The sequence below is a fragment of the Dermochelys coriacea genome, chromosome 13 (genome assembly GCF_009764565.3).
Source record: "Dermochelys coriacea isolate rDerCor1 chromosome 13, rDerCor1.pri.v4, whole genome shotgun sequence".
Lineage (NCBI taxonomy): Eukaryota > Metazoa > Chordata > Testudines > Dermochelyidae > Dermochelys > Dermochelys coriacea.
The window spans coordinates 8,226,227-8,252,748 of NC_050080.1; the positions used below are offsets into that span (position 1 = coordinate 8,226,227).

At 45.5% G+C, this 26,522-nt stretch overlaps 1 protein-coding gene across 1 annotated transcript in view; it reads left to right on the forward strand.

The window, feature by feature from the left end:
* The first annotated feature begins 2,398 nt into the window (after positions 1-2,398).
* Positions 2,399-26,522, forward strand: part of RBBP8NL (RBBP8 N-terminal like) — a 30,007-nt gene continuing 5,883 nt past the window's right edge. The window contains exons 1-11 of the mRNA XM_038370156.2: positions 2,399-2,540; positions 5,081-5,123; positions 6,764-6,859; positions 8,858-8,970; positions 14,904-14,976; positions 17,020-17,186; positions 18,072-18,154; positions 19,516-19,679; positions 21,247-22,099; positions 22,703-22,823; positions 24,990-25,051. Of these exons, the coding sequence (XP_038226084.1) occupies positions 2,474-2,540; positions 5,081-5,123; positions 6,764-6,859; positions 8,858-8,970; positions 14,904-14,976; positions 17,020-17,186; positions 18,072-18,154; positions 19,516-19,679; positions 21,247-22,099; positions 22,703-22,823; positions 24,990-25,051 (1,842 nt within the window). The 5' untranslated portion in view covers positions 2,399-2,473. The remainder of the gene's footprint in view (positions 2,541-5,080; positions 5,124-6,763; positions 6,860-8,857; positions 8,971-14,903; positions 14,977-17,019; positions 17,187-18,071; positions 18,155-19,515; positions 19,680-21,246; positions 22,100-22,702; positions 22,824-24,989; positions 25,052-26,522) is intronic.

Consider the following 26,522-nt stretch of genomic DNA (forward strand, 5'->3'; position numbering starts at 1 on the left):
ATTTTAATGTCTTTCTTTTCAGAAATATTGATGGATCTCTATTCTCTTTCACTCTCTAATATTTAATTTCACTACTTTACGCTCTGTTAATGGCTGCATTCCTACTTGCTGTGTTCATTTTATTCTGCATGGGAATTAACATGGGTGTATCAAGACTCCACTGAGATTTTCAGCAAAGAGAATATAAAGCTGTCTGAACCTTTGTGGCAATCTGAATGCTCACACAACAAAAGCCTGGGTCATCTTTCCTTTCATAATGTTCGTTTTCTCAGTTTCACAAATCATGGAGGATACTGAATAAATCCTTGGCTACCTGGGAATTCTATAGTTGTTTTTAGGCGGCACATCGTGGTCAGCCAAAACATCACAGCTGCAGCAGGGCTAGAATGTGACTCCTGCTTCAGCTAAAGGGGAATCTCCATTAGCTGCTAGATACACAGGTCTTACAAGAAACTTAACTGATCAGTATTGATCCCATCCAGCAGAGGGAAGTGGTGCACATAACTACTGTGTTTCAGTGCACTATATTTTATATGCACTTGTGGGTTGGGAGAGAGAGTTTATGCCAACATAAATATCTTCAGTGATTAAAGGGTCACTGTCAACTTTAAAATTATTCTCGTCTTAAAAGTTTTAACCAAATATTGTTGCCTGTAACTTCCAACGATTATGATCGCTGAGGCTAGAGTAAATAACATTTTTCTTCTGGGTTATTTGTTTATTTTGTGACCCTGACAACATCCGGTGTCTAATGAGTTTTACTTGCCCCTGTATTTCAAGTCATTTTCCCCTCTCCCCATGGGTCTGTGACAGAGTAGGATAGCCAGGAAAGAGCTGGGCTACCGGCCTGTCACATGATTCAGCAGGGATTTAAAGAAAGGGTATGTGCATTTTCTGGGGAGTTGTGCAAAGGGCAAGGCCTCTGGGCCCTTGCTGCCTGTTTGGATCAGGAGAATAGCTTTGGTTTGGGTTATGTGGTGAGTTAGAGTTAATGAACGGTGCCCCGAGGGAGGGGCCAGAAGGGGTCTGTCTACACTGCAATGAAACACCTGCAGCTGACTCATGTGAGCTGACTCTAGCTCGCAGGGTTTGGACAGGGAGGGTGTTATAAAATTGTAGTGTAGACATTTGGGCTTGGAGCCCAGGCTCTGGGACCCCGTAAGGAGAGAGGGTCACCTCGCAATCTGTAAGGTATTTATCCTCCCGACACCCTGTAAGGCAGGGAAGGATTATCCCCGTTTTACAGACAGGGACCTGAAGCAGGGAGGGATTCAGAGGCTGTGGAGGAGCAGAGAAACGAATCTTTGTCTCCCAGTTGCCAGGTTAGCGCTCCAACCAATGGACCGTCCTCCTCTTTAATGTGGGTGTAAAACCAAAATTATTGAAGGGCAGGTGAAGAGGAAACTGCTTTTTAATTCATGTTTTTTAATTAACTAGAACTCAAGCTGATGCTGTCTCTACCTTCCAGGCTTGCTATGTGACCTGGGGCAGTTCACTCAGTCTTTCTGTGCCTGTCTGTAAAATGGGCTGATAACTCTTCGCTCCCTATCTTATAGGGGTGTTAGGAGGCTGAATTCATTAACATCTCTCAGGCAGTTCCAAGAGCCCCGCATGGAAAATGACACAGTAAAGCAAAGCAGCAGTTGTATTGACTGTTCATGTCTGCTTCACCCCGCAGGCAGGAGATAAGTGAATGGGCAGCATTTCAGATCCCTTCTGTGGGGCAGGTGATGAGATAGGCTGCTATCATTACTTTCTTCTGATTCTGATTCTTCAATCAGCAGCTATATCATGGGCATGCTAAACATGGTACCCACATAAATGCATGCAGGGCCCATCACTCCTTTCCACAGACAGCTGCCTACCCTCTCTCAGCCAACCCACTTAGAGGACAATACAAATTGATCAGCTCTACGTGTAGAAAAAGGACCTGATTTTTAGCTGAGCCTTAAGTAGGTCTCCCTTTCCAAGCCATAATTTAGCTGTTACAAATAATTCCCAGTCCAGTTTTATGGCAGCAACTAATTGCGGTGGTAGAAGTCATGTCATTTCAATGCTGAAAGTCCCCAGTTTGCAGATGCAGTCAGGTACGGGGACATTTTAATGTCTTCTAGAGCATCTGCGAGAACAAGTTGTGGTGCAAAATTGTGCCTGCCATTATTTGTACCCCCGAACTAGCTGTGGGCACAAAAAGGGAACCCAGGCTTTGAAAATCTGACTCTGAATGTACTTGCTATTTTTTTTTAATGGTTGAGTAAACGAGTTTGCTTTCTCCATTTGGATAGCTTAGATGCTTGTCATGTTTTTAAACCTTGGCAAAAACATGAAACATAAGATATTGATGGGACGCTACTAATTATCGTATTGTATGGTTTTTGTTTTGGGCTAAGGACTGAACAATAAGAAAACCAACAACTTTGAATGGGAAGCAGAAGATTCACATACCCCCAAGGCATGTGGGAAGACCCTGAACATGGCCACAGAAAGTTTTCCAGACTTCTTGAATAAGCTCAAGGAAATCCATGAAAAAGAGGTCCTAGGTAAGAAGAAACTCAGGATTATTGCTGTAGAGAGGCAAAAGTCAATTTCTTTTTTAAAGCTAAGAGTGAAAACCCTTCTGTCTAGCTCCAATTAACCTGAGCTGGAGAGGTGTGTCTGCCGATTAGAGAGCCTGGGAAAGGAACCCACAGCTCAGCTGATGTGTCATTTCTCGGGAGGCACGGAGACAGGATCAGATCATGGGCCTCTAAAAAACAAAGAGGCTGATGGTGTGGGTGCCACGCCACTTGGTCTTCAGGAAGCTCTAGGGTTTCAGATGTTTCCGGATGCAAATCTGAGCACCTTGGGGGTTTGGTGCCAATATCTGAGTACTACTAAAATAGCCTGGATGACAAGTGTACCAGATGGAGCCCTGGGAGCCTTACAGAACATAAGGTTTACTATGGAAATCAGCAACACTTCATACCACAAAAAGAAACTCATGGTGACTGTTATTTTTATGCTGTCTGATTTCCCTGTCCTCTGGAGTCCTTTCAGCATGGTATGATACAATTATACTTCCCTCGCCCGCCATTTGGGAGGTGGGAGGGGTGTGCTCAAAGCAGTGCAGAATGAATCTTTCCTAAAATACTCCCACCAAAGCAAAACACAGCACTGAGGAGCCTACTCCTATCCCCCTCCTGCTTTGTGGTCTGTGTTGTCTGAATATCCTATGTTGGAAGCACTAGATGTTATCAGCTGGGCCATCAAACTAGTCTAGGATAACATGTCTGGAAAATAAATAAGGAGTTGGCAGGAGAGTGTAAATGGGAAGTAATTTACCTATTAGGACACTGATATCTGACTTCAGGTGAGGCAGTCATTGGATGCTCATTTGAATAGTAAATGATCAAAGAGGAAGAGGAAAGAAGCAAAATGCCATCCTAAAGATAGCTCAGAATTAGCAGGGATGAGAAGTCTTTGTTACAGTAAAATTTAGAATGAGGATGGATAGTTTGTTTCTTTAGAGCATTAACAACTTGTACATTATTAAAAGCCAGGCCATTAAAGAAAGAAAATACATGCAACTACTTCCCATTCTCCTGGTATAAAGGCATTTCCAGCATCAACTTTCTGAATAAAACTGTTATATCAGGAGTCTGCAACCTTCGGCACGCAGCCCATCAGGGTAATCTGCTGGCAGGCCGCGAGACATTTTGTTTACGTTGACTATCTGCAGGCACAGCCCCTCGGAGCGCCCAGTGGCCACAGTTCACTGTTCCTGGCCAATGGGAGCTGTGGAAAGCTGATGGGCCGCATGCCGAAGGTTGTTGACCCCTGTGTTATATTTTACACTATCCTGGGTTATAAATACAGTCTCACCCTCTGTGATTCTACACCCTGTGATGTTTTAAAGCTCTCAACCTCTCCAGACTACTATACCCCTTTCAGGAGTCTGATTTGTCTTGCATATCCCCAAGTTTCACCTCACTTAAAAACTCCTTGCTTACAAAATCAGACATAAAAATACAAAAGTTTCACAGCATGCTATTACTGAAAAATTGCTTATTTCTCATTTTTACCATATAATTATAAAATAAATCAATTGGAATATAAATATTGTACTTACATTTCAGCGTACAGTATATGGAGCACTATAAACAAGTCGTCTGTACTAAATTTTTGTTTGTACTGACTTTGCTAGTGCCATTTATGTAGCCTGTTGTAAAAAACTAGGCAAATATCTATATAAGTTGATGTACATCTGAAAGATGTCTGCTTATCTCCAGGGGTACATGCACCCCTGGTTGAGAACCACTGTTTTAAAGGATACTCTTAAGCAACTCAGACCCCAAATTTAGATATTGCATAATTGTCTGCAGATCAATTGAGGGAAAGAATACTAGTTGGGCTATAAATATTGCCAACATGGGTTGCAACCAAAGCATGTAGAATTGTGCTAGCCTGAGAACTAGAGCTGAGTGAACCACTGATTTTTTGGTTCAGCAGCCAAACAAAAAAATTGGTTCAGATTGAAAAGCATCCAAAATGAAACAAAAAAAGAAAAAGAAACAAAATTATTTTTTTCCAATTTTCATTTGGTTTAATTTTGGAGTGTTTATTGCCCTGTTTTGTTTTGTTTTAATACATAAATATAGCTAAATTTCTAAAGGAAACATCTAAATGTTTTGTTTTGTTAGTAATCAATTTTTTTGGCCAAAACTATTTGCCAAATTCAACCCAGAATTCAGTGACCTGAAAAATGCAATTTTTTTTTTGGCAAATTTACTCTGCATTGAAAATATTTTGCCCAGCTCTAGTGAGAATTAGGTTTTGTAACTAACTAGAAATAAAAGTAAAACTCACTAGACTGCTTTCATTGTCCCAGCAGAGGGGAATGCAAAAATAATAAATGGTGAAAAGGAAATAAACTAACAACATGGGCAGGGAACCTTGTTTTTTAAAAATGAGATTTTTAAACTAACAGTTTCCTTTTAAGTTGCCATGCTCTGCTAAAAGTTATGATAGTACATTCTGTTTCTGAACTGTCACGTAATTTGCAATAAATACCCATCTCCTGAGCCTTCATTAATTATTCCAGGACTGCAAACAAAGCTAACAGAGCTGACAGCAGAGAAGTGTCGGTGAGTAAAGCAAGTTTGGTTCTCTACTCCAGGCTGTGATGGTAAAGTTCTGTTGGAGGGATGGGGAAGGGCTGCACTATTTACTCATAACATTGAAGGCATCTGCCCTAGGCTGTTGGCACCCTTAACATCTGTTAAAAACCCACAAACTGGAACAAGAAGGCAAGCCTGAAAGCAAACTCACTGTCTTATTTTAATTTAATCCGTAAAGCAATCAGCAATGTCCTTACCCTGGAAAGGTCTTGAATCACCCACCTAGCAAGGGCAGTTCAGACTTACCAAGCTGTCTACTCAGAATTGATCAAGACTTCGTGGATACTGTGGGGCACATAAAGGACCTCTTCTGAGCCTCCTGCCCTGGTGTGGCATAAGAGTTTAAATACTCTTTGCAACACATCCAATCAGATTAAGCCAGAGATATTCTTCTCCCACCCTACCCCCAGTTTGACATTTCCTAACTTTTAAGAGTAGCAGCCGTGTTAGTCTGTATTCGCAAAAAGAAAAGGAGTACTTGTGGCACCTTAGAGACTAACAAATTTATTAGAGCATAAGCTTTCGTGAGCTACAGCTCACTTCATCGGATGCATCCGATGAAGTGAGCTGTAGCTCACGAAAGCTTATGCTCTAATAAATTTGTTAGTCTCTAAGGTGCCACAAGTACTCCTTTTCTTTTTCCTAACTTTTAAGTGTGTGACTTTGTAACTTTAAGGTGCACGCATAGGTTTGGGTTGGGGGTACGGGGTTGGTGTTGTTGTAATACAATATATATAGGCTGGGCTGTATTTGATTTTTTTAAATAATTTTAATGGATAATATCAATGTTTACTTTAAGCATTTCTTTTATTTTTATCAATTTAAATGTTACAGTTGTGCAGAATTATGGTTTTAAGCATTTTTTTCTGATTTGTACCAATTTAAACTTTCACAATTGCAGGAAATTATGAGGGGAGTGTCAGACAATAATTATTTTATGACCGTAGACGATATTCAAAAAACACAAACTGTCAACATCACATGCCAAAATATACAATGTAAATAGCCTTAAATAAAATTATAATATATTCTCAAGAGGCATTTTTTACCTTGCCTATCTGTAAATTTTGATTATTGTCAATGGAAATATTTTTTCATTGGTTTGTGTATCCAGTGAAATTGACATTTATCAACATTCACCAATAAAAATCTATTCCTTCCAAGCCTAAATATATGGAAGTGACAGACAAAGCAGTGGTATCCAAGACCTTTATCCTATTGAAGTTTTCATCATGTATCCCTGGGCTTTGAATCAGATTGCATACCTTGTTGTTAAGGGCCTGTCATCAGTGCCCTTCTGTTCATCCATTTTTGAGCTCAGAGGTGTCTGTACCCTTTTGTGTTCCATCCTGTTTATCTAATGGGAATTGTTAACCTTCCACCAAATTGCTCTGGTGCCAGCATTTAATATATTTATATCCCCATCCATCCAATGCACTTACTGCTACACAAAGCAATAGTAGTTTAGTAATAGAAATAGTGTGAGTGGCGTGACTGGGCTCGTGTATAAATCCTGCCTACTGACCATACATTGAGAAGAAAGCAGCAGATATTTGGGGCAAATCCAATGACCTTCTTGTTTTGTCCCATGCTATCTCCTGAATTAGAGATGCACAGAGAATTGAAGAGCTGTTTGCTAAAAATCACCAGCTAAGGGAACAGCAGAAGGTCCTTAAAGAAAATGTAAAAGTGTTAGAAAACAGGTAAGAGGTGTTTGATTGATTGATTGATTGATTGATTGATTGATTGATTGATTGATTGATTGATTGATTGGGAGACCTAATGCTGTTTTGTGCCCACTAGTATACATGCTTACACAGAGCTTGCTTTTCAGTGTATTTGCGATGAGTGGAATATAGCACAGGAACCTTTCTTTCTCACTAACTAGTGTTAGCAAATTGAGAACCCATGGGGCCAGACTCTGCTCTCATTTACACCAGTGTAAATGCAGTAAATCCGTTGAAATTAAGGGAGTTGTTGCATTTGCAGTGACGTGATTAACAGACGTGCCATGTGTAATACACAGAAGGTAATTGTCCCACTCTTCTTGACATTGGTGAGACCTCAGCTGGACTACGCTGTCCAGCTTTGGGTGCCACATTTGACGAATTGGAGAGAATCCAGAGGAAAGCAACAAAAATGATAAAAGGGTTTAGAAAACCTGACTTATAGGGAAAGGTTAAATAAAAGGGGGCATGTTTAGTCTTGACTGAAGGGGGGCTTCAAATATGTTAAGGGCTGTTATAAGGACAACAGTGATCAATTGTTCTCCATGTCTGCTGAAGGTAGGACAAGAAGTAATAAGTCAACATGACCAGATGGTATTCACCCAAGAGTTCTGAAGGAACTCAAATATGAAATTGCAGAACTATCTGTGGAATGTAGCCTATTGCTTAAATCAGCCTCTGTACCAGATCACTGGAAGATAGCTAATAAATCTGCGGTGTGCCCATACTTTGACTACTGCATGCAGTTCTGGTTGCCCCTCTCAAAACAAAGATATATTAGAATTGGACAAAAGTACAGAGAAGAGCAACAGAAATGACTAGGGGTATAGAACAATTTCCATATGAGGAGAGATTAAAAAGACAGTGACTCTTCAGGTTAGACAAGAGATGACTAGGGATATGATACAGGGATATGATAGAGGTCTATGAAATCATGAATGGAGTAGGAAAAGTGAATAAGGAAGTGTTATTTACCCCTTCATATAAAACACAAACCAGGGTCATCTAATGAAATTAATAGGCAGCAGATTTAAAACAAACATAAGGAAATACTTCTTCACACAACGCGCAGTCAACCTGTGGAACTCGTTGCCAGGGAATGTTGTGAAGGCCAAAAGTATAACTGGGTTCACAAAAGAATTAAATAAGTTCATGGAGGTTAGGTCCATCAAAGGCTATTAGCCAAGATGGTCAGGGAACCAACCCGATATTATCAGTGTCCCTAAACCTCTGACTGCCAGGAGGTGGGACTGACTGACGGGATGGATCGCTTGATAATTCCCTGTTCTGTTCCCTCTGAAGCATCTGGCACCAGCCACTGACAGAAGACAGGATACTGGGCTAGATGGACCATTGCTCTGACCCAGTATGGCTGTTCTTATGTTCCTAAGTAATGGGCTTACTCTACAGCAAGGGAGATTTAGGATAGATATTAGGGAAAACTTTTTAACTATAAGGGTAGTTAAGTGCTGGAATAGGCTTCCAAGGGAAGTTGTGGAATCCCCCTCACTGGTGGTTTATAAGAACAGACGTCTGTCTGGACAAATACCTGTCAGGGATGGTCTAGGTTTACTTGTTCCTGACTCAGCACAGGGGGATGGACTAGATGATCTTTTGAGGTCCCTTTTAGCCCTATATTTCTACGATTCTATGTAACCAAGGGCAGAATCTGGGCCATGGAGTTTATCGAAACTTCTTTCACTTGTGTTACTATCAGCTTTGAAAATTCATATCTCCACCTGATTGCCATAGGGAAGAATTGTGTATCTCTACACGCTGTGTCCAAAAGCTCACTAAAGTAGAAGTAGATTTTTGCCCAGCATGTCACTGTCATGGTGTAATGAATGCCAGATTTCCTGATGCTTGTCCTGATGCTGTAGATCTGCCTCCAAGTGCAGGTGGGATTTGGTTTCATTTGCTTGTATAGCCATGTATGGATAACTTAGCTTCTTGGCTCTGGGGTCTTTTGTTAAGGTTGAGAGCAGGTCTCTGTGACAGATGCATGGTTGCCCAGGAGCTCGCCAAGAAGAAGCAGAATGAGTATGAGAACTCCCACTTTCAGAGTCTCCAGCACATCTTCATCCTCAGTAAGTACAGAGGCTAAATAGACCTTCAGCTTTGCCCTGCTGGCATTTTGCACTTTTGCACCTTAAGTGTCTGCTGATCATTCGGGCACAATCGTATGTGCAATCCTGGGGCACACGTCCAATGGGCACATGTCGGGGGGTGCAGATATGAACATCTGGGCCTAGGAAAATCAACATTTCCTATAAACACTAGAGATTTTATCCGAGAGATTACAACACAGGACTTTGCTACAGCATGTGCATATGGGCCGGGCAATGTCAGCCACTTATAAAAAGATCCATTTGGCAAGGTAGAAGCAATACTCTGGACAATACAGGAAATATACAGCAGCAGCTCTGCACTGGTAAAGGAAAATCAAGCAACACGTACGATTAATCTTCTCCTGAGTCTTTGGCAGCACCTGAGCACTGCACAAGCCAAGGGTATTTTTCTCTCTGTCTCTGACTGTCCCTGGGGATTTTCGTATTTTGTTTTGCTTTGCCTTTGGAAGAAAGAGAAAAGTGTCAGCAACTGTGTGTTTATTTCCTCATTATGAGTTTGATCTTCCTCGCACCCTGTACCTCAAGTGTCATTTTCACACAGAGGTGTAAAAGCCAGGCACTGGTTGGTCATATATCTCCTTTGTACTGTAGCTGTCTGTCCCCTCTGCCCTTCATTGCCACTTGGCTTGTAGCAATCAGAAGAAGCACTTTTCACCCTAAAGATCCCAGAGTTCTTTGGGAGAAGGAAAGGGAGTTGAGACTCCTTTGGAAATCTGGCTCTTAATGTCCTGGTAGACAAAGCAGGTCTCTGTTTTCAGTTCTCATCCCAAAGACCCACCCAGAGTAAACTCCGAGGAATTCATAGAATCATAGAATCATAGAATATCAGGGTTGGAAGGGACCCCAGAAGGTCATCTAGTCCAACCCCCTGCTCAAAGCAGGACCAAGTCCCAGTTAAATCATCCTAGCCAGGGCTTTGTCAAGCCTGACCTTAAAAACCTCTAGGGAAGGAGATTCTACCACCTCCCTAGGTAACGCATTCCAGTGTTTCACCACCCTCTTAGTGAAAAAGTTTTTCCTAATATCCAATCTAAACCTCCCCCATTGCAACTTGAGACCATTATTCCTCGTTCTGTCATCTGCTACCATTGAGAACAGTCTAGAGCCATCCTCTTTGAAACCCCCTTTCAGGTAGTTGAAAGCAGCTATCAAATCCCCCCTCATTCTTCTCTTCTGCAGACTAAACAATCCCAGCTCCCTCAGCCTCTCCTCATAAGTCATGTGCTCTAGACCCCTAATCATTTTTGTTGCCCTTCGCTGTACTCTTTCCAATTTATCCACATCCTTCTTGTAGTGTGGGGCCCAAAACTGGACACAGTACTCCAGATGAGGCCTCACCAGTGTCGAATAGAGGGGAACGATCACGTCCCTCGATCTGCTCGCTATGCCCCTACTTATACATCCCAAAATGCCATTGGCCTTCTTGGCAACAAGGGCACACTGCTGACTCATATCCAGCTTCTCGTCCACTGTCACCCCTAGGTCCTTTTCCGCAGAACTGCTGCCGAGCCATTCGGTCCCTAGTCTGTAGCGGTGCATTGGATTCTTCCATCCTAAGTGCAGGACCCTGCACTTATCCTTATTGAACCTCATTAGATTTCTTTTGGCCCAATCTTCCAATTTGTCTAGGTCCTTCTGTATCCTATCCCTCCCCTCCAGCGTATCTACCACTCCTCCCAGTTTAGTATCATCCGCAAATTTGCTGAGAGTGCAATCCACACCATCCTCCAGATCATTTATGAAGATATTGAACAAAACGGGCCCCAGGACCGACCCCTGGGGCACTCCACTTGACACCGGCTGCCAACTAGACATGGAGCCATTGATCACTACCCGTTGAGCCCGACAATCTAGCCAGCTTTCTACCCACCTTATAGTGCATTCATCCAGCCCATACTTCCTTAACTTGCTGACAAGAATGCTGTGGGAGACCGTGTCAAAAGCTTTGCTAAAGTCAAGAAACAATACATCCACTGCTTTCCCTTCATCCACAGAACCAGTAATCTCATCATAAAAGGCGATTAGATTAGTCAGGCATGACCTTCCCTTGGTGAATCCATGCTGACTGTTCCTGATCACTTTCCTCTCCTCTAAGTGCTTCAGGATTGATTCTTTGAGGACCTGCTCCATGATTTTTCCAGGGACTGAGGTGAGGCTGACCGGCCTGTAGTTCCCAGGATCCTCCTTCTTCCCTTTTTTAAAGATGGGCACTACATTAGCCTTTTTCCAGTCATCCGGGACTTCCCCCGTTCGCCACGAGTTTTCAAAGATAATGGCCAAGGGCTCTGCAATCACAGCCGCCAATTCCCTCAGCACTCTCGGATGCAATTCGTCCGGCCCCATGGACTTGTGCACGTCCAGCTTTTCTAAATAGTCCCTAACCACCTCTATCTCTACAGAGGGCTGGCCATCTCTTCCCCATTTTGTGATGCCCAGCACAGCAGTCTGGGAGCTGACCTTGTTAGTGAAAACAGAGGCAAAAAAAGCATTGAGTACATTAGCTTTTTCCACATCCTCTGTCACTAGCTTGCCTCCCTCATTCAGTAAGGGGCCCACACTTTCCTTGGCTTTCTTCTTGTTGCCAACATACCTGAAGAAACCCTTCTTGTTACTCTTGACATCTCTTGCTAGCTGCAGCTCCAGGTGCGATTTGGCCCTCCTGATATCTTTCCTACATGCCCGAGCAATATTTTTGTACTCTTCCCTGGTCATATGTCCAACCTTCCACTTCTTGTAAGCTTCTTTTTTATGTTTAAGATCCGCTAGGATTTCACCATTAAGCCAAGCTGGTCGCCTGCCATATTTACTATTCTTTCGACTCATCGGGATGGTTTGTCCCTGTAACCTCAACAGGGATTCCTTGAAATACAGCCAGCTCTCCTGGACTCCCTTCCCTTTCATGTTAGTCCCCCAGGGGATCCTGGCCATCTGTTCCCTGAGGGAGTCAAAGTCTGCTTTCCTGAAGTCCAGGGTCCGTATCCTGCTGCTTACCTTTCTTCCCTGCGTCAGGATCCTGAACTCAACCAACTCATGGTCACTGCCTCCCAGATTCCCATCCACTTTTGCTTCCCCCACTAATTCTACCCGGTTTGTGAGCAGCAGGTCAAGAAAAGCGCTCCCCCTAGTTGGCTCCCCTAGCACTTGCACCAGGAAATTGTCCCCTACGCTTTCCAAAAACTTCCTGGATTGTCTATGCACCGCTGTATTGCTCTCCCAGCAGATATCAGGAAAATTAAAGTCACCCATGAGAATCAGGGCATGCGATCTAGTAGCTTCCGTGAGTTGCCGGAAGAAAGCCTCATCCACCTCATCCCCCTGGTCCGGTGGTCTATAGCAGACTCCCACCATGACATCACTCTTGTTGCACACACTTCTAAACTTAATCCAGAGACACTCAGGTTTTTCCACAGTTTCGTACCGGAGCTCTGAGCAGTCATACTGCTCCCTTACATACAGTGCTACTCCCCCACCTTTTCTGCCCTGCCTGTCCTTCCTGAACAGTTTATAACCATCCATGACTGTACTCCAGTCATGTGAGTTATCCCACCAAGTCTCTGTTATTCCAATCACGTCATAATTCCTTGACATCACCAGGACCTCCAGTTCTCCCTGCTTGTTTCCAAGGCTTTGTGCATTTGTATATAAGCACTTGAGATAACCTGTTGATCGCCCCTCATTCCCAGTATGAGGCAGGAGCCCTCCCCTCACAGACATTCCTGCCTGTGCTTCCTCCCGGTATCCCGCTTTCCCACTTACCTCAGGGCTTTGGTCTCCTTCCCCCGGTGAACCTAGTTTAAAGCCCTCCTCACTAGGTTAGCCAGCCTGCTGGCAAAGATGTTCTTCCCTCTCTTCGTAAGATGGAGCCCGTCTCTGCCCAGCACTCCTCCTTCATGGAACACCATCCCATGGTCAAAGAATCCAAAGCCTTCTCTCCGACACCACCTGCGTAGCCATTCGTTGACCTCCACGATTCGACGGTCCCTACCCAGGCCTTTTCCTTCCACGGGGAGGATGGACGAGAACACCACTTGCGCCTCCAACTCCTTTATCCTTCTTCCCAGAGCCACGTAGTCCACAGTGATCCGCTCAAGGTCATTCTTGGCAGTATCATTGGTGCCCACGTGGAGAAGCAGGAAGGGGTAGCGATCCGAGGGCTTGATGAGTCTCGGCAGTCTCTCCGTCACATCACGAATCTTAGCCCCTGGCAAGCAGCAGACTTCTCGGTTTTCCCGGTCAGGGCGGCAGATAGATGACTCAGTCCCCCGGAGGAGAGAGTCCCCGACCACCACCACCCGCCTTCTCCTCTTGGGAGTGGTGGTCGTGGAACCCCCAACCTCAGGACATCGCATCTCATGCCTCCCAACCAGCGGAGTCTCCTTCTGCTTTCTCCCCCCAGACATATCATCTGGTCCACTCTCCGCATTGGTACCTGTGGAGAGAACATGAAAGCGGTTAGTTACCTGTGTCTGTGTTACTGGAACCCGGACATTCCGCTTACCTCTTCTGGAGGTCACATGTTGCCAAGCTTCTTCACTGGCCTCTTGGCTCCTCTGTGCAACCTGCTCTATATCTTTAGAGCTTTGTGCCCCTAGAAGGCTATCCTGAGTTTGGTCCAGAAAATCCTCAGTCTCTCGTATACAACGCAGGGTCGTTACCTGTTGCTCCAGACCTTCAATCTTCTCTTCCAATATGGAGACCAGCTTGCACTTTGTACAGACAAAGTCGCTTCTGTCCTGTGGAAGAAAGACAAACATGGCACATCCAGTGCAGGTCACAACAGCTGAATCCCCCCCTTCCATATCACCTACCTACTATGAGCTTCCTCAGAGACGTTGGCAAGATGTAAGCCTCACTGGGCTCACTCCAGGCGAACTCCCAGGCAAACTCCTGCTGTGAGCTGCTCTGCTGTCCCCGCTGCTCCGCTGGTTCGCTGCCGCTCAGCTGGTTCGCGAGGCTCTGGCTATTTTTAAACAGCCAGGCTTCCCTGACGCAAACACCCTTATCATACATCACATACTTTCATACCCACGTTACACAGCAGGCACATGCCTTAACTACCATTGCAAAGAGGGTGCCATCAGTATGAGGGTCAGCTCCTGGGGCGTATCAGGTGCTCTGATGGAGAGGAGATGCTGTTTACTAATGGGGTCAACCTGCATTTCCTAGTTACTGCCCGTTCCTGGAAGGATCATCTCCTGAAGATGATGCTTGCAGGAGAGACATTATAGAGCTAGACTCACTGACGGATGCTCTAAGGCCATTCTCAGAGGGCATGCTGCCTTCAGGAGTTATGACTCCCAGCTGTGACATCAGCATGGATAATAACGTGTACCCGAAGGCAGACACCAGCATTTTAGTCTATGTCTCTTGAAATGCTCCAGTAGGGGGAGACAGAGAGCAATGAACAGCCAGGTCAAGTACAGCAGGGAAGTTCATATTGCTTGTTATTTAAGGTAGAAATTCCCACATTTGCCACATGGTGCTGGAATGCTCACTGTGCACATTTCTAATGGGGAAAAAAAAATCTGCAAGCGTTTGACTTTAAACAGCGTTTTGAAGAGGCCTTGTTGGAGGGATGCTGAGAACTTGCTGACTGGCCCTTCTGAGCCACTTCAGCTGCAGAGCACCTGGCATCTCATCTCTGGAGGGGTTAAAGTTTCGATGGCGGGTGGCAGGAGAGATTTCACCAACTGTCCTGCAGTCATGGCCAATCTGTGCCGTGTTGTAAAGCTGGCACCTCTATTTGGAATCCGTTGGGGTTTTTTAAATGCTCATCATAATCCTGCCCATCCAAGGCTGTCTCCGCAGGGCAGCATTCATCTCCTAGCATCTTGCCCAGCTAAATCCATGTCTGATCCCTAACCTGCCACACTCACTGTCTCTCTCTGCAGCTAATGAAATGAACAGGCTGAAGGAGGAAAATAAAAACCTGAAGGAAGAACTGAAGAGGCTACGAAGCCTGGAGTAAGCTCTGTTCTGGGTTTCATTCATTGGGTGGTGTGGGGCTGGCCAGATGGTTCCTTGGGGACCCTGGCACTCCCCTGGACACAATTGAGCCAGCCCAGCATGAGAACCTCCTCGCCAAGGGAGTGGAGATGCCTGTACAGTCTTCACCATTGTTTTTATTCCAACTTCCTAGTATGAGCTTCTTGTTCCTTCCCTCACCCATCACTTCATCTTCAGCCTCATTGGAACCAGGCAGGATTGATGCTTGGCACTGGTGATGTCATGGAGTGAAATGGGGAGGAAGATCATGGAAAGTTCAGGGAGTTTCCTAACCCTGGCTCCCCTTTAGTCTGGTTCTTTGACTAAATAGTGATTGCCCCACTAGTGAATGGGAGAGTGAACCCCTACTCTGACTGCAAGTGTATGCTGAGCCCCTTGTCTCTGAGACATGAGGACCAAATGGCACTCATTACACATAGTGCACTGCCGCTAACATACTAATTATGTGGGGTGAAATCCTGGCCCCACTGATGTGAAATGGGAGTTTTGTCATTGAGTTCAATGGGGGCAGGATTTAACCCTTGGTTTTTATTATCACCAGCTTCATCGCTGTTCACGCACTGAGTAAATCTGTAGAGACACCTATCTAGATCTAACACCTCTTGGCAAAGCCATTGGGACATTGGGCAAAGGCAGAATGCTGATCCATTAGCGTGGATCTGTAGGAATGGATCACATTTCACATGGGAAAATGAACTGTGAGAAAGAGAATCAAGAGGGATTAGGAGGGGAGAGGATGTTTTCTATAAGTAGTAACCTAGCAGAGCACTTTGGTAAAACCCAAGTAATATGTCAGGTTAGCCAACATATACAATTCAGCTCATTCCTTAGGGGTTTAAAGTCCATAGAAATTATCACAAAGAGATCAGTAGAGAAACATGCTTGCTTTGGAACCCAAACGTTTCCTCAGTTTAACATGAATTCTCATATCTAGCATCTCTCAAATGACTGCAGAGGTTTCTAGACCTGGAACTAGCTTGACTTACTGAACTAGAGCTGTGCAAAAGTTTGTTGCAAAACCTACCTGCATTGGGCCTTATATGGCTAAACTGAAACCCCTGCCAGAGTTACCAAGTTTGTCACAGAACTTTGAGAGCATATGGGCCAGTCATTGGTCTGCATTAAATTCACACCAATGTCATGGCTTCCCGTGAAATTTTGCATAGCAGACTAAGAGGAAACTCAGCTGCTTCGACTGAGTTCAGCTTTGAGATGGTGTCAGGGCTGCACAGGGGTTTTGGGGTGCCTAGGGCAAAATCTGAAACTGAGACACACACACACCCACACCCTTCCAAAAACATTGCCATGGATATGAAAGAGTTAAAGAAGAGGGGAGGGGATGGAAGGTCAGAGAAAGCCTAGATGTGTGGGGTCACTGCCTTCCATGTGGGGATAGGGAGACTGCCCTATGTTCAGGCGGGGGCCACTCCTGGTGCCACCTCTCCCTGAGCTCCAGCACTGTTGTGAGTGGTACCCCCAACACTTGACCCTGCTCCTACTGCCAGACTCTTGGCCTGGTAGGTCACTTCAGGCTCAGCATTATGAGGCTAATGGCGGTGACAGAGGAATCTGGGCCTGGCCGGGGAGGGCAAGTTGATGGCAGGTGCCAAACTTGAGTGGCCCTGCAACCCCGTGTGCCAGGTCACAATGACTCTCACTCAAATTTGGCCTGTCCCTCCCCCATCACTTTGGGAGCCCTCTCAAACAGACGGCCTGGGGCAAATTGCCCATTTTGCCCTCCGCTCTGGATGGCCCAGGATGGCGTATTGGTTCAGAGCAAACCTCGGCGTCCAATTCAGTTGTGATGAGCTGAAATGGAAGAAAATGTTTCCGTGAGCGCTCAGGAAGCCCCATCACCTTGTTTCCCAGGGCTCTTGGGTTGTTGCACATTCCATTAAGACGAAACACTGGCACTCAGAGCTCACACCAATGCAGCCTTCAAACTTGTGGTTCCCATCTCATTTCTTTTTCCATTCATTTGTTTCCTTTTCACTGCCACAGTGACAGAACAAAGCACCAAAGAGCCCTCCCCAGAGAAAGCAGCTCCATCCCGGACTCACCATTGGCTTTACTCTCCCCAGTAAGCCGGAAACCCAGCACAGACAAAGCAACTAGCAGAGAAGCAGAAGAAGGGTATCATGAACAGCCTGGCCAACAGCTGGGAGAAGGTATATACTGCTGGCTCCAGTATAGGGGGTGTAGGGACCAATGACTGGGCTGCAGCAGTGAATTATTCTAGCAAAGGATTCTGATTACATCAAATGGGAGCAAGAGCCAAAGTCATCAAATCTCAGGATGGACATTAATCTAGAGCATAATATCTGGATTGCATGGAATTGCATATAAAATAATACATGAGCTGCAGTGCTTTAGAGGAAGATATTCTTCTGAGGTGATCCAGTGTCATCCATCACAGATGATATGTGGGAAGTGCGAGTCTTTTCCCTTTATTCCTGGCAGCCTCCTTGCAGAGAGCCCCTAGGGCTCCATCTGGAATCAAAAGTGAGACAAAAAGCTTCCCTTTTCAGCATTGGCCTCCATATTGACATGCCCACTGTTACACGTGCCGCTGATTGTACCTCCCCCTCCCCATACCGGGCACACTCCCATTAATGTGCAGGTTTCAGATTTGTTAGTCTCTAAGGTGTCACAAGTACTCCTTTTCTTATTAATGTGCAGGCAGCCTTTTGCACAACAAACCAAGCCACTGATTTACACAAACAAAGCACCTGTTCATGCATTTGGTTCCTTCCCCCTCCCCTGCCCCCATTGTGAATTGAACATGCAATACAGCATACAAATTCAGAGGCTGGCTTGAGTCTGACAGAAAATTTGGCTCCAAAGAGATAGAAATCTTCCTTAGGAAGTGCTTGGTGCCCTGCCAGCTTTTTATAGCTGCTATATGCTGATTGATATCCAGGTTATCAGATTGGTTGACCAGACTTTTTAGGCTGCTGCATTACAGCACCACATGCAGATGGAAAAACCGTAGAGCAGCCGCAATGGAACTCTGCACAGCTTTCACAATGACTGGCTATTGCCTTTGTTTTCAGAAAAGTCTGCAGGACAGAGATGTTCTCTGGGCAGTAGGATGTCTTCAAGTGCTGTTATCCAAGAAGCACATGCTCTGGAAATGGTAAGAGTCCCCTGCAGATATTTAGCACTGTCAGTCTGTCCTCGTCAAGTTGGGCATCATTCCCGTGGGGACCTGATGCTGGATAAGCTGTGAAAGGGATGGGACAAGAAATGAAATGTAGGCACATGGGGTGAAGTGACTTGCCAAGGTCATCACTGGCAGAACTGGAAAGAGAACAAATCTCCTATTGTGTCTCCTGCTGATAAAGTCAACATCCCAGCTTTGCTTTCACATTTATATTCCCTAGGAGCCTCAGAACTTGCCTAGCAGCAGTTGATCATTATCCTGTGACAGCATTCATTCCTCTTCAAATCACACTGACTCCCCTCTTAAATAGGTATTGGAGAAATCTCTTAGGACTGAACCATAGGGGCATTGCACAGGCCCACATTTGGATACAGCCTTATCCTGTAGGATATTTTCAGAGAGATGGGGAATCCCTGCTACTGTCTGTTTTGAGCTTGTATCTTTCCTAACTTTCCACCCCTTTGAAACTGAAAGTGCATTTCAGCCAAGGGATCCAGAGTGGGATGGAGTGCCAGACGTTTTGCCCCCATAGCTCAGGAGCCATAGCATTGGATCTCATGGTGGGAACTCAGACACACACGTGCTTAATACTGGCACTGGATCCAGTGATCTGAACTCCATATAAATATGAAACAGCAAGTGAAGGGGGTTTTGGTGAGGCTGTAGGCAGGCTGTGAGAGTAGTTAATGAAGATAAACAGTAGAGGCTGGTGTCATCGGAAAGTGGGTAGGCAAAAATGTCAAGTAAAGGCTTATTCAGAGCCTTTTTACAACAGCAGAAATATTATTCTGTACTGGCTGCAGAATAGGAGCCTCCCCTGGAAATAAACCAGTGAAGCAAATGGACTCTGTAAGCTCATGCAAATAGGGTCTAATGGTTTGACCAAAGGCCTGGGAAACTGACTGATCTTGGCTAAGCCACTGACTCTTGGCTTAACCTTAGACAAGTTACATGACTCTGTAAATCAGTGTAGCTGGAAAATAAGGAATAAATTAGGACTTGCTGAAAAACATGATGCTGCATTGGAATGGAGCCTTCTTGGGGAAATACATGGCTGATTATTATTTAAAATTCCAACACCGTATTGAAGAAGCATTCAGCTGTTCATTGGAAACTTAGCAAATCATTTTTATCACCTCTTGAATGTAAATGGATATAAGACAAAATGTAGCCTCACTAACAATGACCACTACTAAGCAGGGTTTTTTGCTGTCATTGTTCTTTAGTCAGCTAGGCTTCTTTCACCTGGGAATCATTTCTGAGACCCCTTTAGACCAAGCTGAGCTTTAAGCCCAATAGTCCTGGACATGCAAACTTTTCTCCTCTGCCTTTAGACTTCCCAGAGGCTAGCTAACCAGCTGCATGGAACTATCGCTTTGGTGAGATCTGGCTCCAGACCGTGCCTCCCGGAAAAAATCTCTGCCAGGAGAGCAATGTCACCATCAGCAAGAAAAACCTCACTGTTCATGGAGCGTGAGCGCAGCCCCAGCCGTGAGGCGTGAGTAGCATCATCTCAGTACTGATACATCTCCAACATCACAGTCTCCTTGGGCCTGATCCAGAGCCCATTGAAATCAATGGAAGAATTCCCATTGACTTCCAGGGCTTTGTATCAAGCAGCTGTTGTGTTACTGGTGGGTTTTCTTTTTGCTTCTCTCTCTCCATCACAAGCCAGTTCTTCCAGCCAGAACATAAGCCCCACCATAGTCTTTGAACCAGGAAGATCCAATCCTCACAAATTTTGGAGTTTAGGCTTGGATAAGACCTCCAAACCTCATAACTCCAGCAAACCAGGCTGGAAATCTCACAAGAACAGACTTTTTCTTGAGATTCCCACTATTTTCTGCAACTATCCCAGGCAGAAAACACCAGGAACCTGGTTCTTATGCTATTTTGTTGTTGTTGTTTCATCAACCTTAACAAGTTTACTCCTGATCTACAACAGGGCAAATGAGAGGAGAATCAGGCCCCTAGAAAACAGTCTGTCAAAGTATCTCTGGCCTTCTGCAATTGGCCAGCACTGAGAATTGCAGAGATCTCCACATAAAGAAAAAAATGTTTGATATGAACAGTGGGCAGAGATTCTCACTGCTCCTTATCTAATCCAACTGGCTTTTCTGTGGCGCTCATCACAGTAGTATCTGAGCGCCTCACTTTCCATTAACTTTAGTGGCAATTAGGGCTGAGTGAGACCTACAGATTCATTCAGAGACTATAAATTCCCCCCAGCAAACGCCTAGCTTGGATGCATTCTCTGTGAAGATGGGCACTGCCAAATGCCGAGGAATGGTAACAAGCAGAGACTCGATTTATATAGGCAGGGTTTTCTGAACACAGTTTGCACAGCTCATCCATTGCTCAGGCATCTTTAAATGTGGCTGTAAAACTCTACAAGTGAGTATGTAGAAGGAAGGAGGAAAGACTCTATCAGCAACGTAAAACTGTCAGGTTTTGGCAGCCTAGAGCTCTATCTTCAACTGGACTGCATTTTCAGGCTCCACTTGCTCATGTCTGTGTAACCCCCTGGTGTTAGAGGTCCCCCTGTGCTTTGTCCATAGAGGCTCTGAGCCAGATAGAGAGACCTGGCTTTTTAGCTCAAGCTGGAGCCGCTTGTTTCTGCAGGTCCCTAGTTCAATCCTTGCTGTGGCAGACAAGATGGTGGCCATCACACAAGCTTTAGTGCACAACTGATTGGCCCATTTACAGCCAGTAGGCACACACCCATTTATGCAGACATGCAGACAGCATAGTTGTGCACCCAGCTACTTGCTTTGCACACCTAAATGCAGATTTTGCACAGATGTAATCACTATACGGGTGACCTATTGTATGTGTGCAAAAGTGGGCGTGCAAACTTTGCTCCAATGTATCATTTTCTGCTAGTGTAAACTGCCAGAGCTCCATTGATTTCAACAGAGCTATGCAAGTTTACATCAGCAGCGTATTTGGCCAATCAGTGGCAGCACATGGAAACCAGGTGCTAAAAACGGACACTGTGATAGTGAAGTGACCCACCTGGAAACTTGCCTTTGATGTGTTTGATGATTTTTGTTTGTTTCATTTAGTTGCTTAAGAACAAACAAACCAGATTCCCACAAAGCCACTTCGTCCTATGGAACTCTACAGCTGACTACCAGGCAGGAGCAGCTCTGCCTCCTTAACAAACATTTCTCTCTGCACCAGTTTGGACTCAGGAGTAACAGCACTTCTGCAGATAGGGACAATAGCTTGCCAAGCCACTTGCTACAGGCCAAAGAGGCTGAAGACAGAACGAGGCTGCAGGAGGAATGGGAAGATCAGGCCGCCATTTTAGAACTCCCTGGAGCTGTGGTGTACATGCGGGACCAGCATTTGGAGGGGAGACTTCCATTTCTTAAGCACAGAGAGAGGCTCCAGTATCTCCTGGCACAAGAGCATCAGCAGGGATTCAGGGCCAGGACAGAAGGTGACCAAAATGCAACTCCAGTTCCAGCTGCTCCTGAGGAAAGGCCCCTTTTCCCACAGCCGAGTGCGACCGTGGGGTGCAAAGAAGAGAGGTCGTATCTGGAGAAACCTGTAGAAAGGAAAGTTGTTTGGATAAACAGGGACAACGTGGAGCAAAGGGAGGAGGCAGAGGCAGCAAGAGAATGTCTCCTGGACACACCTCTGGACCTGTCAGATTATGGCAGAAGGAATGAAAACCTGAAACCTGCCAGCTGGCACAAATCCCCCAAACAGCATGAGGCTGACAGTCCAAGTCCAATCTATCCAGAAAACCCCACTCTTCAGACAGGCCAGAGCTCCAACGTGCTGCCAAGAGCAGAGCGTGAGAACTCCCACCTAGCCTGCAGCCAGCTCCCTGCGGTCAAACCGCTGCAAATCGGCAATGAGACCGAGCAGTTCCGTGCCAAAGAGCAAGAGGCCCTTGCAGCACCTTTGGTGAGTACATCTTGCACTGGCATCCACATTGCCTCTGCAGGGAGGCTGTGGCCAGCAGTCAGCTTGCTGGGCTGATTGCAGTTTAAAATAGGCATCAGCACCATTGCTGAAAGTTCTGACCTGATGGCTCTTACTGTGGCCCACAGCGTGTGAAACAGGTTGGTGGTGCCAGTCCTGTCCCGAGTGGACAGATTTTCACATTGCAGAACGACAGCCACAACGAGCACTGATCAGCGTCCTTGCTCTCAGTCTCAGAGGAAACCCAGGACTGAATGGACCATGGCAAGTAACTACCCTCTAAGCCTCAGGGTTTTATTTCTCCGGTTTAGGATTAAGGTGCATTGAGAGACTGCCACTATCCCTGCTGAATCTGTCCGTAGGGGACATCAGGTTCTGTGGCAATGTCCCACAAATACACAGAAACCCCTATCTAATGCTGTCCAGGGGGAGATGTGCATCTTTGCAGTCATACTCATAGCCAGGCTGGAGTGGGGCACCAGTTTTTTTCACCATTTTAGGAGAAGGCAACATCTCTAGCAATAAAGGCATTGGCAGTTCTTCCCATCAGTTTGTAACTAATACAGCTATTGCCATGTGTTACAGGTCCCTTCCCCACAAGGACAACCCGCTGGCAAGCTACCATCATATGATCCTGCAACAGATTCAGAGATCAGGATGAGAGTGTCTCCTAGGGCACAGAAGCGAGAACCAGGTGCTCAAACAGGTAAAAAGCCCCATGGAAAAGCAACATTTGAGAAGGCAGGAGCAGACAGTGTTTTGAGTCTGATTTGCTGATCTCCTTAGCACTGGAAAGTCTATGGACAGGGCTTCCTAAACATGCATGCAATATGTGGCAATTGTTTTAAATTTTGTATTGTAAATTCCAAGAGGAAGACTTTCAAAGGCACAAAGGTCACCTGGGCACCAAACTCCCATGGCAGTCAGCGGAGTTGGATGCTTAACTCCCATTTATGCCTCAGAAAACCACTCCTCAAGTCTACAATTTTCAGACCTGCATGTCTCAACGTGAGACTCCTCAATTCATATATAGGTACCTAAATGGAAGTGGCCTGATTGTCAAAGGTGTCAAATATCGGCAGCTCCATGACATAAAACAGAGAAGCCTCAGGACTGCTGTACTTTGTGTCAGTCATCAACAGACCCCCAAAGGCTGTTCCTGCAGCCAGAAATCACACCCAGCATGCACAGATGCCTTGGCTATGCCCCCTTTCCAATAGGCATGTCTCTATACCAGGGGCCAGAAGGGTAAGTGGCATAGGAGCCATGCAGTGGCTCAAAGTCATTCAGGGATTCCCCCATGAAGTGCGCTAGAGCTTTCAATTTTCCAGCTTCTTTGTGCTACCAGAACTGGGTCTATGATCTGGACCAACAATGAAGATAAATGGCTGCTTATCAAATGGGGGAATGAATGCTTTGGGGAGCATTGGGAATGGAATACGGAGCCATCAGCTACAACTATACTCATCACAAAAACGGTGGGGGGGAAGTCCTGTTTATATGAAATACTTTAGAAGGCACTTGGGATGGACCAGGTGAACTGTTTTTTATTATTAATTATTATGATTTATTATTTTTTTATTTTATTTATTATTATTTTATTTGGGGAATAAATTTAGTTTGAGCCTCTATTATGGTATTTTTAAATAGTTTCCATGCAGCTTGCAGGCATTTCACTCTTTTGACCTTTTAATTAACAATTTCATTAACAATTAATTAAATTGTGGCCCTTTGTTGCCAGCAGCCAGTCTCCTCTCCAAAGAGCAGTAAGTTGTACCTTAGAAGTTAGGGGTTAGGCACCAAGGGCAGTTTAGGTGCCCAACTCCTACTGGATTTCAGTGAGTAACTGACCTTTAACCTCCATAAATCTGCCATTGTGAGTGCCAATTGGGTAACTGTGCTCCCAAACAACTAGATTTGGTCATTTGCATGTCCTGGTTAGCTGCAATCCCAGTAATTGTATGCATAGATTAGGTATGCATTTGGTGTATATAATTACATGCCTGAATTTTGTAACATCTGGCCCAATATACAATGGAATCCTTCTGCAGTGAAGTCAGTTTTTTTTTTTTTTCACAGAACATACTCACTACAGTGGAGATTTCATTGCAACCAGTTTTGCAGTTTGTCCATTGCAGGAATTGTTTTGAAACCATTTGGAACGTCTGCTCTGGTTCATTCAGGCTCTGATCCTGCAGTCCATACACAAGCAAAATTCTCATTGGCCCTGTCTAGCCTAGGAAGAGAGGTTGTATTTAAAAATCACACAACTTCTCTTCCCAATCTAGACATGGCCATTGACTTCAGTGAGGGATTGCTACATTGATACAGCAGGGAGTGACTGATGGAAGTTTACTGTAAATTGTGTTCCCCACAGTAATTTCTTTTATATTGGTATTCTGAAAATCAGTCCTCCTATGCCACCAAACCACACACACTTGGGACTTGGGCCTCCTGCTAAAAACTCAGCCCCATGTACGCTGTGGTGACTTTGCTTTGGAACCCAGTTTATTACTGGGTCAGACTTTTGCTTAGCTCAGCTCTGGGCCAGACTCACCAGAACGCTGCAGTTACTTGGTTCTACCCCAGCAATGCAAGGCAGCCATAAATCCAGCTTTCCTGACCAGTATTTACGGCTGCTGTGTGGCACTGGGCAGCCGGAGAGTACTGGTGAGCTTGACCCCTGGTCTCTGAGTTGTGCCAGCATTTCTTGCCTTTTCATTTTGAAATGCAGTTCGTTTTGATGTCCCAGGGATGGTGGCTCTGATCAGTGACCAGAGCTGTGCCTATGGTTCTGTGTGATGCCTGTGAGGGGACTAGGAATTGTTACTGCCAAAGCAGACCAGTTAACCTTCCCCTTCTGTTTCCCTAGAGGAAGACGATGCGGAGTCTGTGAAGCAGGATTCCAATGAGCCTGACACGTCGGACAGCGAGGTTCGCTTCCTTTGACTGACACATACACCAAGAGCAGTCCAAGTCTGGTTCCTCTTTAAGGCTGTGAATTTCAGTGGTGAAAGTTTGTGGGAGCTGGGCCCCTTTGAAGAGCACAGGCTACTCCTGTAAGGCAGAGATATGCTACGGTTTCCAGTAGAAAATGAGACGAAAAAGGCAACACAAATACTATTTCCCCAGGTTGGAGTGGGCTCAGGTGCTGTCTCTGGGTTGCAGGAAAGTTCTGCTTTTGCTTTCTCATGCAGTTTTTCCTGCATGATTAAGATAAAAGGAAGTCATGCTCCTGCTGGGATGGCAGCTTGTCCTCCATCAGATGCTCAGATATCTCTCTCCTGTCCCGTCCCCCCCTCACTCCCTGGTTCCCAGCCCATCAATAACTGATGGAGATTCCATACCTGATATCATTTCCTGTGCCCAGTTTTGTCTGAGGAAATCCCAGACATGCGGCACGACTCTTTATAGAGACAAAAGGCTTTCTCGCACCATAGGGGTATCCCTTGCCTTTAGCCTAGTTTGGTAACACTGGTAACATATTGACCTCATGAAGAAATACGGCATGTTCAAAGATAAGAGGAAGATGCTGTACTTTTCCGGGAATATCACATTATAACAACCTGGTGTTTCCCTGGCAGAGAGGTGGTCTCTTTAGCAGGACCCCTGAATCCTGCCTTGGGATGGTCGCACCAGCAGTTACAACCCATACACAGGCACAGAATATCCAGATGGGAAACTTGGCTGCCTTATGAAGGTGCCAATGGAGGTGGGGGGGGGTGCTGTCAGATGAGTCAATTAGGCCAAGATAAATACTAAAATAATAATAATAATAATATTGTAGTGCCAAGTTGCCCTCGTCATGGACCAGGACCCCACTGTGCTAGACACTGTACAAACATAGAACAAAAAGATAGTGTCTGCCCCAAAGAGAATAATATCTAAGTAAAGAGAAGAGACAACAGATAGATAAAGATGGATGGGGAGCACAAGAAAACCATGAGACAGTATTGGTCAGCATGGTAGGCCATGGTCTCCACATACCAACAGCAGGGAGGTAGGGTGACCAGGTGTCCAGTTTTTTACCGGAACACCCAGTCAAAAGGGACCCTGGCAGCTCCAGTCAGCACCGCCGACCGGGACGTTAAAAGTCCAGTTGGCGGTGCTGTGGAGCTAAGGCAGGTAAGTCCCTGCCTGTCCTGGCTCTGTGCTGCGCCCCAGAAGCAGCTAGCAGGTCTGGCTCCTAGGTGGGGGGGGCATGGGGCTCAGCATGCTTCCCTCACCCCGAGCACTGGCTCCACGCTTCTATTGGCCAGGAACCACGGCCAATGGGAGCTGCGGAGGCGGTGCTTGCAGGCAAGAGCAGCGCACAGAGCTGCCTGCGGTGCCTCCCCTTAGGAGCTGGACCTGCTGCTGGTTGCTTGCAGGGCACAGCATGGAGTCAGGACAAGCAGGAAGCCTG